At 39.1% G+C, this 16,815-nt stretch overlaps 1 protein-coding gene across 1 annotated transcript in view; it reads left to right on the top strand.

The window, feature by feature from the left end:
- Nucleotides 1–5,492: 5,492 nt before the first annotated feature.
- MAP3K19 (mitogen-activated protein kinase kinase kinase 19) overlaps nt 5,493–16,815 on the top strand; it is a 55,790-nt gene continuing 44,467 nt past the window's right edge. Inside the window, exons 1-2 of the mRNA XM_063075936.1 lie at nt 5,493–5,666; nt 14,976–15,164. Coding sequence (XP_062932006.1) covers nt 5,493–5,666; nt 14,976–15,164 — 363 coding nt within the window. The remainder of the gene's footprint in view (nt 5,667–14,975; nt 15,165–16,815) is intronic.

Below are 16,815 nucleotides of genomic sequence, written 5' to 3'. Positions count from 1 at the left end.
TAAAATCATCAGGCTAGTTTGGATTTCTGTACTGGCTAGCTGCCAAAAAAAAAAAAAAAAAAAAAAAAGCCCTGCATTCTTCAGTAAGTGGCAGAAAAAAAATCTAGCAGCATACAAATGCCAGGTGTTTTGGAGTGCCCTGGATCTACTTCCTCATGCGTATGTTTTTGTAATATACAATTTGAAGTTTCTTTCAGCTGGGTTTATTACCATTTGTGAGTCAGACAAAAATGCAGTCCGTTTACCAAAGCTTTTTCTTCAGAATACCACAAGCCTGTCTAGACAAGAAATATGTTCTAATGTAAGGATTTCTGTTCACTGGTGCTTTCTCAAGCATGACTAAGAATACAACCAGTTTTGGGAGTAATCCATCGGATTCTCATTCTATGACCTATATTCAGGTTTGGAAAGGGGCCCTTCTGACATGTTACAGAAATTACAAAGGTATGGCTTTCCTGGGAGAAAGTCTCAGTGGGTAAGGTGGTAATGGTGATTGTGCCAACCATGGAAGTGCACAGGGGTCCAACTCTTTTAAGCACTTAAGCAGCAACTTGGAAGAGTGTACAACACTTGTTTTCCCTCCTGGATGAGATTGTCCTGCTTTCAATTCTCCAAGCTAAACGCACAGCGGATGGTTGCCTGGGTGACAGTCTGTAAACTAAGCAGTCTCTTTGCAGCTAACTGAAGGGTTTGTGCACACAGAACCAGCTTTAATTATTTGTTTAAAAAGTATTTTTTATCTGGGCAACACTGGAAAATAATCAAAGAAAAAAATCTAAATCTATACTGCTTTTGAGTGAATCCTAGTTGAAGTGTGGGTTGACAGCTGTCCCGGAAATCATTGTCACAGTGAATTAGGATGATGTTGGCTGCTCTTTGGCTTGGTGTTTCTTCAACTGTGTACTAACGCCCTCGACAAAACACAGCATAGGTAAGCCAAATCTGCACTTTTCATCCCATTTTAGATAATATCATCTGTCGCAACTTTTTTTTCTCCCCAAAGGATGTCCCAGAGGAGGAACACCAGGTAAACTGATAGAGAAAACTGTGTCCTAATCCCAAATAATTATATCCTTAGAGTTGTTGTAATAAACTATTTTTGACTTTTCAAATACTGTGATAATCCCATCCAATACTTTATGCAACCTCCCCTAAACCACTGGCTAAATTGTTAATGACAAAACTATGCAACAACACTTGCTTCTATTGAATTATACCCCAGGACAATCTTATTTTAATTTAATCACCTAAATATGTGTAAGCTTTATGCAGTATAAATCTTCTCGTAACCACTCAGTATTGTATACTGTGTTCTTGGCCATGTTTTCTCAACATAAGATGGGATTTTCATTCCTTTAAGTCTTCATTGTATAAGACTCCAAATCAAATGTACAATATAATAAAAAGTTTTGGCTTTACAAGTAGATAAACCAGGTGTACAACTGAAAATCAAAAAGCGTAGGGGCTGGCTTGTGGCTCACTTGGGAGAGTGTGATTCTGATAACACCAAGGCCAAGGGTTTGGATCCCTAGATAGGGATGACCGGTTAGCTCACTGGCTGAGCGTGGTGCTGACAAAACCAAGTCAAGGGTTAAGATCCCCTTACTGGTCATCTTTAAAAAAAAAAAAAGGAAAAGAAAAAGAAAATCAAAAAGTCTGGGCCTCAATAGATGCTAAACCAAAAATCCCTGTGGAATGAAACATCATTGCTTAAAAATCATTGATCAAAACATTTCTAAATGGAAAATTAACAAAAATTTTCTTGTGAAGAAACTTAAAATGGGAATGTACAGGTTGAAGGTCAGAGGAGGAAAATGAAGCTCACTAATAAAAAGCAACGTGGGTCTGTTCATGTTAACTGAAAGAATGACCTGTTGTAGGGATACTGCTATGTGTTGATTCAATCTTCGTTTTCTTTCTCCAGTCATACTGAGTGTGTGAGACAATGGATGACCAAAGAGTAACCTCATTGCCCACTCTCGTAGTGATTTGATTTGATAACTTTGGGATTGCAGTTTAATTAAATCTAAATTTTTATTTTTTATTTTATTTTATTTTATTAATTAATTAATTTATTTATTTTATTATTATTTTTTTTTAAAGATGACCGGTCAGGGGATCTTAACCTTTGACTTGGTGGTGTCAGCACCACGCTCAGCCAGTGAGCAAACCAGCCATCCCTATATGGGATCCGAACCCGCCGCCTTGGTGTTATCAGCACCACACTCTCCCGAGTGAGCCACGGGCAAGTCCTTATTTTTTATTTTAAATGGTAGATACTACTTATGAAATGCTCTCACTTAAAGGTTACATGAAAGAGTTAAGCCACAACCCCATAACATACATTGCTAGATAATAACCTTGGGAAAAAAACTTTGTGGCTTTATTTCTACTTTATGAATTAAGCTGGTGATATAAATATCTATTTCTTGCCTAGTTGTTATTTGAGTATCCAATTTTTAGCTTTGCTGACAAATAATTTTTAATTTCTTTTTGTTTCCAGAAGGGTTTTTTCCACCTAAAATGATATTGCAAATACTGTTGCATTTTCAAAAACAAGTATATAAATCCAAGTTGCAAAGCAATTGGCTGGAACAGACATGTGTACTGGTTTTAAATTTTTCTGTGGCCTGATTTTGAGTATATCATCTGCTCCTTAAGTTCCAAGTACACCACTTATTAAATGCTAGTGATTAGGATAATGATGATTAAGTGACAGCAATCAACCAAACGTCTGCTCTAAGAAGAGCTTCAAGAAAACAGTCAGGCACTACTGGTGGGAGTGCAAATTGATGCAACCATTCTGGAGAACCATCTGGCAGTATTTAGTGAAATTAAATACCCTTGACCCATTAGCCTCAGAGAAACTTTTGTGCAGTGCATAACTGGGCTCAAACAAGGATATTTATCACAGTGCTATTTATGGAGTGGGAAGTTGGAGGCAACTTAAATGTCCACCACCAAAGGAAGGGATAATAAAATCTGATGGATGCATAAAGAACAACCAGAGGTACATACAAGTACAAGGATAAAGCTTAAAAGCAAAATGTTACATTAAAAAATAAGTAACAAGATCTACAGTACGACATAATTTTTGTAATTTTAAAACCGACACACACGCACATATAATAGCACCATATGCCTTATAAAGATATATACCCCTCTGAGGATACCTCTCAGGCACATTAGATCAGGGTTCCCTTGAGGCAGAGGGGAGGGGAGAGGGGATCAGAGCTGAAGGAGAAAAAATAAAATGAAACAAGAGAAAAGCCCGACATGGTCCAATGCTGCTAATGAGGAGTCTGATTAACTTCATCCCCATTCACCAAAGATTCAAACGTGGAAATGAAAATAGGCCCGTTCTACAAATTTTCCTTTAAATATTAGTTCTGGTGAGTCATTTTGGACACTAGTGCCCTCACCTCTCCAATGTGAGATCCCATTTTGCCAATGCCTGTGCTGCATTTTCTTTACCTGTAAAATAGGGATGAAAATACTACTGTTTTGATGGTGTTATTTGGAGTTAAATAGATAAATACATGTAAAGCGATTTAAACAGCACATGGCACATAGTAAGCATTCAATAAATGTTGGATATTATTGCTGTTGTTATATTATTGTTATTTTTATGTAACATCACTTTGAACAAAGGTAAGGAAAGACTTGAGGAACTTATTCTTTGTTTCAAATTATTCTCTGTTAGAGATTTGGACAGAAAACTAGTATCTATCCTAGGAAGTTTAAATCAAAAGGAATAACAGGTGGTAATGATAAACGTCAATTAGAAAATAAAGTGGATTGCGAGAAAGATTGTGGATTGAATTCTAGTCACTAGGTCAGTGTTCTTAGAAGTTGCCTGATGATAGGAATCACCTGAGTGCTCAGTTAAAAAAAGGAGCCTCCCTGAGACAGTAAAAAGACCACTAGTTTGCAGAAGTAAGTGGAGAAGGAGGGATGAATAGGCAGAACGTAGAGGATTTTTAGTGCCATGAAACTATTCTGTACATACTACAATGGTGGATACATGTCATTATACATTTTTCCAAACCTACAGAACACAACATCAAGAGTGAACTCTAAAGCAAATTACGCACTTTGGTTGATAATACTGTTTGTAGACTCATCAATTGCTAATAAATGTACCACTCTGGAGCAAGCTATTGATAGTAAGGAGGCCATGAGGGATGGGGGGCAGGGAGTATACTTTACTTTCTGCACAGTTTGGCTGTGGACCTGAAACTGTTCTAAAGCATAATTTTTAATTTTATTAAAAAAATTAATTTTTTTTTTTTTTTGAGAGGAGAGGCCCCAGCCTCATCCCAGACCTACTAAAGGACCTGGGAGTCTTTATTTATAACAAGGGGGCAGGTCATTTTTATGCTCAAGCAAGTTTAGGAAACTGCTTAAAATGGAGATAAGACCTCCATTTCTTCGAAAGCCAGGGAGATGACACACCCTGTTTACAGCCTGGCTCTCTTGCTGACCTCATCTGTTGTCATCCTGTAAAAGGAAACTTTGCCTGCCTTCCATAGCATCAGGTATTCCCCACTTCCCGGCCCCAAACCTCTTGGACTTGCCTTTCATTTTCTATGGCTAGTCAGTCACAAATCCTGTTAATCTTTGCTTTCAAATTTTTGTTTCTGCCTTTCTATTATCTATCATAATAATCTTACTAAGTACCAATGTATTTATAATGCACTGTTCAAAACTCTCTATGGGTTTCTCAACCTGTTGGGGAATACAGTGTAAATTCCCACCTGGTTCCACTCTCTCCTCCTTAGGAATTTCCTGGAAAATCAAGAACAGTGGCCCTCATGCTCCTCAGTGACACACATTGTGTTAGAATTAAGGATACAAAAGGGTAAGCATTGAATGTCCCTGCTATAGGAGAGGTTATATTGTTGGGAAGGTAGGACCTCCATAAAGAAAATAATTATAAAAGGGTTAATAAACAGCACTAAAGGCAATAAAATCCAACAAGACTTTTCACCTATAGAATGTGCCAATACTCTGTAGATGGTATTTCAGATCTTCACCAACCTTTTGAAGAGAGGACTATCATTTCCATTTTAGAGATGAGAAAATGAAGCTCAGAGAAGATGAGTAACATGCTTAAGGTCACATAGCTGGTAACCTGGGGGGAAGGGACTTAAATCCAGGTTCTGTCAGTCTCCAAAGCCTGTGCTCTTTCCATTCCAGTGTTGATCCATCCTTTCTTCTCCCGTAACATAGCAGATCCAAAGTAATGGTAAAATTATTATTGTTCCTTATCTAAGACGTGTGCAAGGAAGCAAGCCTGGTGGTATTGTGGTGTCCCCCCCCGCCCTTTTCATAATTGTCTTTAAAACTGTTATTATATTTTTGTACACAAAAGAAGGAAACAGGTGACAGTAAAGGCAGAAAATATTATATTTGAACCTCACACTGCTTTTCTGGATCTTATAATTAAATTGTTTCGTTTCTCTTCAAGGCAATTACATGGAACTAGCAAGATGAATAAAAATAAACTGATTCATGATTTCCTGGAAGTAGTTTCAAGAGGTGATGTGGAACTCATCTGTGACCATATTACTAAAGTCCATTCCATCCTTGGAAACCTTGACTTTCAGCACCCAAAGACTGGGAATACACCTCTCATTACTGCAGCAGAAGAAAATCTAACAGAGGTAATACATGGTGCGCTGGGCCCAAGGATAAAGTCTTCCAAGCTAAGGATTCTGAAAATGAGATGATTGTGAATAGCATTACCACCCATCTCTATGAATAATGTCTGAAGGCACAAAGCAGGGATGGGGGAATGGGTAGAAGGAGAACTGGAACACCCTCAGTAGTCTAGACAGGCACCGTCTTTATTCATTCTCTCATTCAGTCAACAGATATTCCTGCTATACCCAAGGGAATATACTTCATAGTAAATACAGAGCTGAATCAAACATAGGTGCCACTCTTGAGAAGCTAATGGTCTAATGGGGCCATATAATGGAGTCTGAGGTTTTTCCTCCTTCCCCACGCCTCCCGCCTCTCCCCATCAGTACCTGGAAATTTATTCTGTGCTCTAACAAATGCATATAACCCTGGAAGTGTGGAAAAGGGAGTAAATAAATGAATAGTAAGACCTAAAAGGGCAGGAGACTTTGTCCTCTTTGTTCTAGCTGTATCTCCAGAAACAAGCAGAGTGCCTGACACATCTAGGTGCCTAATAAATATTTATTAAATGGATAAACTAATGAATAAATAAGCCATTTGGGTCTTATTTGTCATTTATATCATCGTGTGTGGGAACTTATAAGATCCTTTTTAAGAATGCAGGTGAAAGTGGTACCAATATGAGCACTTGGAATTGGGGAGGGGCAGGAAAGAATAGGCTTCATGAACAGTAGAAAAGGGCTGAGAATAGGGAAACTAAAGCAAAAAAGACAAATTTTACTCAACTACACAAGTCAGTGCCTCTTTAAGTTCTTGGGACTCTAAGTGCAAGTGGATCCTCACCCCTGCCTGGCCACCTTTGCTTCCTCAGTTGGCCTCTCTCTTGACTGTATTCCTAAGCTCCTTTATTCTTTTGACTCCTTTTATTAACTCTTTTTAAACAAGTTATAAAACATGGCATATATGCTAAAAAAATATGAAACATGTATGTATAACTTAAAGAAAAAATAATGAAACGAGCACATGTACCCACCATTCAGGCCAAAAATTAGAACAGCATCCTTCACCCTCAGTAACCATTACCTTGCATTTTTAGTTAATAATTTTCTTAGTTTTGCCATCTCTACATACATGCCTAAATAATTTATTGTTTACTTTTTTGTGTTTTTGAGCTTTATAAAAATACACTCACGCTCTCAATGTTCCTGTGTAACATGCTTCTCATTATTATGTTTTTGAGATTTATCTATTTCAAAACACGTAGCTATGGTTTTTCATTTTTAGTGCTATCTACTATTCTATTGGATAAAAATGACAATTTATATAAAAAGTTTTATTGGATAAAAATGATAATTTGTCTATCCTATCTTGATGGACATCTTGGGTGGTTTCCAGATTTTTGTTACTGGGAAAAACAATGCTATTTTCCATCAGTATTTAAATATGCTGATATCTACTTTTTGCTAAGATATAATTAAACACTTCCACTGATCCCATGTCCTCCAACCAATTCCTTTCCTTTCTCAGGAGGCCTCTTCACATGTAGATCTCTGTCAAGAACTATAAAAGATCTGAGATTTTGTCCTACTTGCAAGTTAACAAGTTAGCCTGCCACAATTTCTTGGATTCTTAGCAGAACAAACAAAACTCCTGGGTTAGAGACAAAGCACAGTTCACTATTCATAACAGTAGTCAGAGTGTTATCATTTTGTATCAATTCCCCAGGCTCCAATTCCCACAGGGTGATAGGAAGAGGACCAGATGCTCCCTGAACATGCAATGGGTTGGATTACAAAAGAGGAACCCTAAATTTAGGGAGCCCTAATCTTCTATAATAGGTAGTAAGCAAACCTACCCTTTGCTCCAGAGGCTGTTCACTATATAAACAAGCTTGAAAAGTTAGTCTGAAATAAAGGCAGTCAGCTTTTCTACTCATAAGACCGGCAGAAATGTAAGATACCCATGGAGACTTGTCTCCTGACACTATCTACCCCTCATTTCTTCACTGTCTTGCCTTCTGATGAATTTTCCCATGAGTTTACCACACTGTTGGTCACTCTGATTAATCTGACAAACAGAGACTGGGACCAAATTCATCAATTTAATTAAATCAAACTTCAATTAAAGCTACTACTGACAGGACTCAGAAAACCAGGTGGCTTTCTCCTTAAGTTTCTATATTGACCTTTCCTCTTGGCCCAGATACAGCAGCATATACCAGCAATTGCACAGACTTTACCTTGACCCCCAAGGAGGAAGTCTAGGGCAATTCAATCATCCATAATGACCGTGGCCAGTTAGTTGAGCTAACCTGAATGCCTTTCAGGGATGAGGTGGTATCATTGACAACTTCAGCTAAAGTCAGGGACTAATTTTGTTTCACCTTTTCTAATTGGATGATTCCTGTCATAGGGATAATTGCCCACAGGAGGCACATAAATGACAAGTCAGCTATCCCTCTGGGAAGCTCCCCCAAGTAACCAACAACAATTTCATTTTGGAGAGAGCTCTGCAGTCATCTGAGTGGGCTACATGATCTACTGATGGTATTTCCTTAAACATTTGTAGGTCTCTTGTGACCTTCCATAAGGTATATGTCACTGTGTTTTCAGGTGGGAGGCAAGTTAATGTTGGTTTCCACATGAGAAGTACAGTCCTTTGTATTAACAATTCAGTTTGAATCATTCAGTCTGGTCCTTGATTTTGGAGGGTCCTCAGTCCTGTTTGTCCATGCCAACAGCTGAGTGGCATTCATCTGCCCCATAGAATGAAATGGCTATAGGAATGGGCCTAGGAAGAAATATGGAGGTGTTGACAGGTGTTTTACATGGAAGGTGCAAGAACTGGGGCTGTCGGCTGCTGTTTCTGATGGACTTCTTAGCAAGGATAAGGGAATTGGCAATCAAATCACTGTCAGAACTGTCTGGCAGAAGATGGCAGAACAGCAGTTGGGTAAATGTAAGGTGCTTGCAACAGTTCGGGACAGCCATACCAGAACATTTTCCTTCATGAGGAAGCTCCCAGGGTGGTTCTGAAAGATAAACATCATTAAAGTCCTTCCTTTCCCTGTGTTTCTTGGAGCCTAAGATGTTCTCTCCCGAGGCACCAGGATTGTTGGTCTCCCTCATCACCACAAACTCAATATGTCCTGTTTCAGGAGTTTCAACTTCATCTCTGTATCAGAAACATAGTCCTTTACTTTGTGCCATCAATGGGGTTGGTTGTTTTGTGGTATCTGATATGATGATAAATCTAGGCAGCAATGGTGGTAATATGGGTAGTACAGGGTCAATGACCAATAGTTTCATTCCTGTTGATCTCATCAGAGAATGGACCCTTGCATGAGCTTCTACATGAGTTGGCCCAGAGAGTTTGTTTCTATAGTTCATGACCCTAAAGAGAGGTGTTTTTAATCTGCTAGTCTGTAATTTTGCCAGTGGCAGACCAAACAGCTAGGCCACTGGCAGCAGCAAAAGTAACAGTAAAAATACAATAAGGTTCATTAACAAGGAAATATTGGCCAGAGCTATAAGAACAGCCTTGAATTCTATCCACTGAGTGGAATAACCACATCCATTACCAGTTCTGCACAGCTTGCACTGAGGCTGACCCATGGCAATGGCCCCAGTGCACACCATCAGGTTTCAGCTTGGCTGAACCAGCAGTGACCCAGATCCAGGCATTTAGGAAAAGTCCTGTGAAGTGAAGTCCCCCTCTGCTAGTGGCTTTGCTTCACCTGGTGGAGTAGCATATAAAATTTCTAACAAAGGGAAAGATATCACTTTTCCATGTAAAGCTAAGATGCTAATGGGGCCAGGCTGGTTGCACTCTTGGGTACACCATTTCTACTGGACAAGCAAGGCTTATTTGGCCTTTCCCATCTTGTTAGTCATTGAGCCTGAATTGACTTACCCCAAAATGGGAAAATCAGGCTTGAGAGTCACAAGGTCTCCATGGATCAGGTGTTTGGTTTTGCAAGAGCCTGCAAACAAAGTAATAGCTGCTTTTCAAAAGTGTAGTACTTAGCATATATGTCAGGGTGGCAGTGAGCCCAAGTCCACAAAGGATGCCTCTGGGTGAACACTGCCTCCCTTTGCCAGAGGCTCCCCAATTAGAAAAATCATCAGTCACAGAGACTCAAAAGGGTCAGGAACTCCAGAGATACTAGCACTTCTGTACATAGTAACTCATCATGATCACAAGAATGCTCCCTGGCCCTTAACAGGATTGGGAAGTATAAGCATATAACACATTAATTCCTATTACATATTTGGGCATAGAAGCCACAACAATGGTACATTGAATTGGTCCAAAGGGCCCCATCCACAGGACTTCATTAGCTTTCTTTCCCCACTGCAAACCTGGTCCAAACCCTATTAGCTGAATTCAGACTTCTACTTTCCCCAAGGGACTTGGCAGGATGGTGACTTGGGAAACTGAATCCAAGAGAGCTACAAAAGTTTGAGTCTCTTCCCTCCCTGAAGTTCACCAACATACTTGCATAGGTGAATATGACCTTCAGTCCCTTTTGAAGACAGGGTGGTCCTTGGCTCTGTCAATGTACTGGGGGGAGGGAAAAAAAGAGAATGTTTCCATGCCAATAAGCAAGGCACATCCAAAGGGCTTTTCAGTACATCCAAAGCCCTGTATCATTGGCAAGGTCATTACTGACACCATCTACTTCAGCTTCAGGAACTGATTAACTCAGTGGCCACAGTCACATTGCTTTCTGGCTGGAGCTGTGGGATTTGAACACTGGTTGATTCAGAGTTGACCTGACTTCTTTTAAAAGAGTCTACCTTACTCCAGGTCATTTGCTGCCCCATTATCATGATAACATATCTTAAATTTTTACTTGGCTTTAATATAAGGGATAGGGAGTTTTCCAGGGTAGTGGGGCTAATCACAAGAATTTATCTAGATTTCTTTGAGTCAGTTTATCACTCTCCAGTGGGTCACCTTCATTGGTATTATAAACTCAATCCAGGCCAGGAAGAGCATTTGTCAATACCTGATCTGTGGTTTACCATGGGAATTTGTCTGTTTCAGGGAAATCTCCCCAAGCAAAGCTTCTTTAGAGCAGCCAAAACCTACTACAAGAAATTCTGAGACCTTACCACATCATTGAATGGATCCAAGGTTATCAGCAGGAAGGGCTGAGCTGTAAGGCAGCTATTACCACTCTTCCTTAACAAACATTATGCATCCCAGCTCCCAAGCAAATCAGCAAAATTTCAAAGTTTGCTTGGTGTCTGACCATATCAGTCATGAATTTTTCTCTTTTCATGCTCAGTGAAGATGCACATCTCTGTAACTGGTCTGAAAGGGGATAGAATCTTCTACCTACCCAGGATGAATCTTGATATTATTTGTTACAGTGACATGGATCTGAGGCTGTCTGCCAGATTGGTGAGGAAGATACCACCCACAGGAGAGTTAGCAAAAACCAGGGCATTGTTTGAACAGCTGACTTTGAGCCTATTTCCTGGTACTCGAACTATGTCCACCTCCCAGTTCCTCCTCATTAACAGTCACTAAAGTGGAGGATCATTTGTTGCCCAATTGACCATACAGTTGAGTCAACATGTTTGCTACCATCTCCGGTGAACTTTCCTTAAATCTCATTAATTAGCCCATGAAGCTTTCTTCTTCTTCTGTCATTCCTATCTCCCTCATTACTTTTTTTTTTTTTTTTTTTTTTTTTTTTTTTTTTTGCAAAAATTGCCAACTGTGGAGCATCTCAGACTTTTCCTTACTTGCAAGCTAACAAATTAGCCTGCCACAGTTTCATAGATTCTGGCAGAAAATATGAAACTCCTGGGTCAGAGACAAATGACTCACAATAGTATAAGGCAAGGTATCCACATTTGCTCCAGTGTCCTGAGCTCCAGTTTACCCAGGGCAACATGAAGGGGACCAGGTGATACCTGCACACATGGCAGGTTCCATTATAGGAGAGGAATTCTGAGCTTAAGGGACCCAAATCTTTCATAATGAACAGTAAGCATGCCTTCCCATTGCTAGTCTAGAACAAAGGCAATCAACACCTCTGTTTTTTTTTTTTTTTTTTTTTTTTCCCGTGACCGGCGCTCAGCCAGGGAGTGCACCGCTCATCCTTATATAGGATCTGAACCCGCGGCGGCGGGAGCGTCGCCGCGCTGCTAGCGCAGCACGCTACCGAGTGCGCCACGGGCTCAGCCCAACACCTCTGTTTATGAGACCTGCAGAAACTCATGTGACCCATGGAATTGCCTTCCAACAACCTCTCTAAAGAATGTTATACTAGTCTATCCTCACTGACTTCACTTTTTCACCTCTTCAAATTCCTATAGTCTGGCATCTTCCTGTACCACTCCATTGAAACTGCTCTTGCCAATGTCACCTACAATGCTCTTGGTTACTTTCTCCTTTTAGCAGCATTAAACACCAATTTTTCTTGAAATGTTTTTTTCCATTGGCTTTCTTCTTGTTTTTTCCCCTACCTCCATGGCAACTGCTCCCCAGTCTTCTTTATGGATTTTTTTCTTCTCATCCTTTAAATATTGGTGTCCCTCAGTAATGTGAGGGCAGTTCCTAATTCTCTAACTCAAGCCCACATCTCTCACTTGAATTCCTGTATATGTAGTTTGTTGATCTTCCAACTAAATATCTCCACTTGAATATCACAGACATCCCAAATACATGTCCAAAACTGTCTTCATCATCTTTCTTCCCAAATATAATCCTCCTGAGGAACATCAGTGTTACCCATCTTATTACATAGCATCACCATCTATTTATCTTAAACCATTCATTCACTCACTCATTCATAAATATTTATTCACATAATAAGTTCTCTTGCACTTGTGCACTTACATTCCAATGAAAGTGAAACACAACAAATAAGGAAACAAGCACTTAAATAAATTTCCAACTTTTGTTAATGTTTTGGAGTAACCAATAGATGGACTCCTCTTGATAAAGTGGTCAGGAAAGTTCTTGTTGATATGGCTACATTTATGTTAAGACATAAATAACAATAAAGGATGACATTTGAAAAGTAGTTAGGGCAGAGGGAATAACAAGGGCAAAAGCCCTTGGTGAGGAAAAAAGCTTACATGTTTGAGATATAGAAAGGTAACTAGAGCTTGCAGAGAGAGGACTAACACTGACACACGATAAGGCTGGAAAGGTATTCAGGGGCTAGATCATTCAGGGCTATGAAGGCTTGCAAAAGTATTTCCAAAAACAGCTTTATTGAGATATAATTCACAGACTGTACAATTCACCCACTTTAAGTATACACTTCGATGGTTTTTAATATATTCGCATGAACGTGCAGTCTTCACCACAGTCATTTTAGAACATTTTCATCACCTTGAAAAGAACTCCATCCCCCCAAAAAGAAGAAAAAAGAAAAAGAAACCTAATAACCTTTAGCTATTACTTCCTAACCTCCCCCCCCCATTCCCACCTCTGCCCTAAGCCACCACTAATCTAATTTCTGTCTCTATAGCTTTTCCTATTCTGAACTTACATATGAATGGCATCATATGTGGTCATTTGTGACTGGCTTCTTTCACTTAGTATAATGTTTTCAAGACTCATCCATGTTGTAACATGTATCAATATTTTATTCCTTTTTAATAGCCGAATAATATCTCATTGTATGAAACTACCACATTTTATTCATTCAATTGCCTATTGTTACAAATTTGGGTTGTTTTCACCTTTTGGTTACTATGAATAATCTTTCTATAAACATTTGTGTACAGGTTTTGGTATGCACACACGTTTTCATGTCTCTTGAGTACATACCTAGGAGTGGAATTGCTGGGTTGTATGGTAGCTTTGTGCTTGATCATTTGAGGAACTCTCAGATGGTTTCCAAAGTGGCTGTACCATTTACCTTTCCACCAGCAGAAATGGTAGTATGAGCGGTCCAAGTTCTTCACATCTTTGCCAACAGTTTTGACTCTAGCCATTCTAGTGGGTTTGATGCAAAGGAATTTGGAAATAGAGAAACCTATGAGAAGGCCATTCCATTGGTTTAGGCAAGGGATCATGGCAGTCTGGTTTGCAATGTCAGTAGAGAAGACAGACAAAAAGTAGATTGAAGACAGAAGCCTAGAATTATCCTTGATTTCTGGCTCACCATTAGTTCACACATCTAATCAATGGCCACATCCTGTCAATTCTACCTCCTAAATGTTCCTAGGTTATGCCCTCAGCCACTGCATTTCCCCTGCCATTTCCCTTAGTCGGCCACCATCATCTCCCCTTGAAGCTACTGCAATAGTCTCCTCACTGGTTTCCCCACTTCCCCATTTCCCCACATCAATCTGTTTCAGCAGCCAGAGTGATTTTCTAAAACACTGATCTGATCATCTTCTTTCCATAATTAAAGTTTCTCACTGGCAGCCCATTGTCCTGAAGACACAGATTTAACTCCTTATGGGGATTTGTAAGGCCCTTCAGGATTTAGTTACTGCTACTTCTCCACCCCTTCTTCCCTTATCCTGACCTCCAGTCATACCTAACTCCTTCCAGAGCTTTAAATATTACTTGCCCTCTTGTCCACAGTACTTTATTTACTCTGTATCCTTTGCTTGGAACAATCCTTCCCCCAGTCTTTGCCTGGTTAACTGAGTCTGGTCCCTGGGATCTCAGCTTAGATATCACTTTCTCCAAGAAGTCTTCCCGGACTCTCCAAGAGAGCTTAATAGGTTTCTATTAAGTGCCCCTCCCCCCAGCCTCCTGTGTTCACCTCTGCCGTTACATTTACCACACTGTGTTGCAATTGCCTTTTTATCTGTCTTTGTTCCTTACTAGACTGTAAATGCCTTAAAGGCTGGCTACTTGTCTTCCTCGTTGGATTCTCAGCACCAAGGACAGTTCTCGACATGCACTGGGCACTCCATCTGTATTTGTTGAATAAATTATCCCTTTACCATTTTGAATAGAGTTTACTCTCTCCCTAGAAACACTTGCAAAAATACTTGCAACATTCAAGAATATGTAAGACTGAATTTTTAGGTTTTCTATTTTAAATTATAGGTGATTATAAAACTTCAAAATTTTGTGTAGGTTTAACACAAAATACAGATCTCTGATCCTAAAAAAAAAAAAAAAAATCCCTGAATCATCCATATTATGGATATTTTTGTTTCCCAAATTAAAAAAGGCAAATGGCCATCACCTGCACTTAAGTCAATCCTTCATTTTTATTTCCCTCACATTCTCCTTTCCTATATCATGAATCAGAGCTATGTCTAAGTCAGTTTTCTACCCAGCCCTAAAGACACTGTTGGTACTTAAAAATATTAAATAAGAACACTGTTGTGTTGCAGGTTGTTGGATTTCTTCTGGAAAAGGGAGCAGATATCACCCTTTGCAATTACAACAATCAAACTGCGGTCCATGTAGCTAATTGTGATATCCAAAGACAACTTTTGGCAATCAATGGAATCCAGGCTCCCCAAATGCAACTTCTTCAAAGTTCATGGCAAGGTGATCTTGAACAGCTTCAACACTTGCTGGTTAGTTAAATTGATGTTTGTCTCTGGCTTTGGGTGGGTGGATGGGCAGGTGGTAAGAACAACACAGACTACATATGACTCCTTTTAAAGAAAAAGTTCTTTTCAAATGCAGTCCCAGAAAGTTTCAGACAAGAGATATGAGAAAGAAAGAGGATCAAACAGGGCACTGGGGTGGAGAACAAGATAATAAAAGAACACAGCAGCAGCTTATTTCCATCTTCCTCCAGCTGGATGTTAGAAGAAGTCATGCAACACCCCTGGGAAATGATGTGCTCCTAGGAAGCCCCCAGAGGACTACTGTCAACTTGCTCAGAGGAGCTCCCTTGATATCATTGCCATTTGAACAATTGCTGTTTAGATCCCTTTGGACCAGTCACAGTTATAATCTTCCTGAAAAGGGAATCAGAGAGCCTATGCCTTGCATAATATTTAGTTATGACTAAAGGAGTTGAGAGGATCCATTTTTAAAATGCTACCTTCTTGGGGTATTGATCCTCTTGTTTAGGTTTTCTACTTATAGATACTTTTCCCCAAAGCATCTTGCAAGATCATATGCTTAAATAAGAACATTAATTATTGGTGACTGGTAATTGCCTACTCTTGGCATTTACCTTCAGAGATTCCATCAGAACACATGACCTTCCAACTGAAAGAAAATCAATTGCTGCTAGGAAACAGTTTCTTCTAATCCCTTATGGTAAAGGCACAAACAGATGAAGGAAAATCTGAAAAGTATTTTAATCACACACTGCACAATGATATATATAACAAAACCAAAGGATGCTTTAAATTCTTTTAATGTACTAAATGATAGTCTAAAATTGCTACACATCATGAACTGAGGCTTAGAATTTTTTGAAAGATGACAAATTTTATTTTAATGGTATTTTCAACACTTGTTATTGTAACCCAATGTCTGTTTTTATAACCATACTTTTCACCCCTAAAGATTAGCAACCAAGTTTTAAGAAACTGGTGCCTGTAACTGGATCCAGAGCTTAATCAACAGATGCTGAATTAATGTGCTATTGAAAGACTATTCTCATCTCAAAACATTCCTGTTTGGTTCTAACTAATAAAAAACATTAATATAAGAGGTGGTTTCTTCTCAGAGACTGAAAAAAAATTAATTAATTCCCACAGCACCCCACTGAAGTAATATCATTATCTCTGTTTTGTCCCTTGAGAAGCTGAGGTAGAGACACTGACACGGCATGAAGTGAAATAGAAATGGAAATTAGTGAGTTGCTTTTGTCTATAAAATGAACAATTTGGATATTTTGGCCTTTCAATGGCTTTTCAGTTCAGAATTATCCAAATTAAATTTTACTTTAAGACAACAAATAACATCTATATAATCACCTCCATTTGACTATATAAATACAGTTAAATGAACTGCCTTATTATTGTAAATCATTTATTCCTTCAACAAATGTTTATTGAGAGCCTACTATGTATCAGACACTCTGCTAAGTGCTTTTTAGATTCCATCTCCTATCATCCAAGCAACCCTGCAAGGAAGCCACAATTGTGCCAGCTTTATAGCTGAGGACTCTGCAGGTCAGCAAGTAGGGTTGCCAAATTTTGCAAATAAAAGTATAGGACAACCAGTTAAATTTGTACTTCGGATAAACAACAAATAAATTTTTAG

This window comes from Cynocephalus volans, chromosome 1 (genome assembly GCF_027409185.1).
Source record: "Cynocephalus volans isolate mCynVol1 chromosome 1, mCynVol1.pri, whole genome shotgun sequence".
Taxonomy (NCBI): Eukaryota; Metazoa; Chordata; class Mammalia; order Dermoptera; family Cynocephalidae; genus Cynocephalus; species Cynocephalus volans.
The sequence above is the reverse complement of the archived record's forward strand: the minus strand, read 5'-3'. Positions and strand labels throughout refer to the sequence as shown.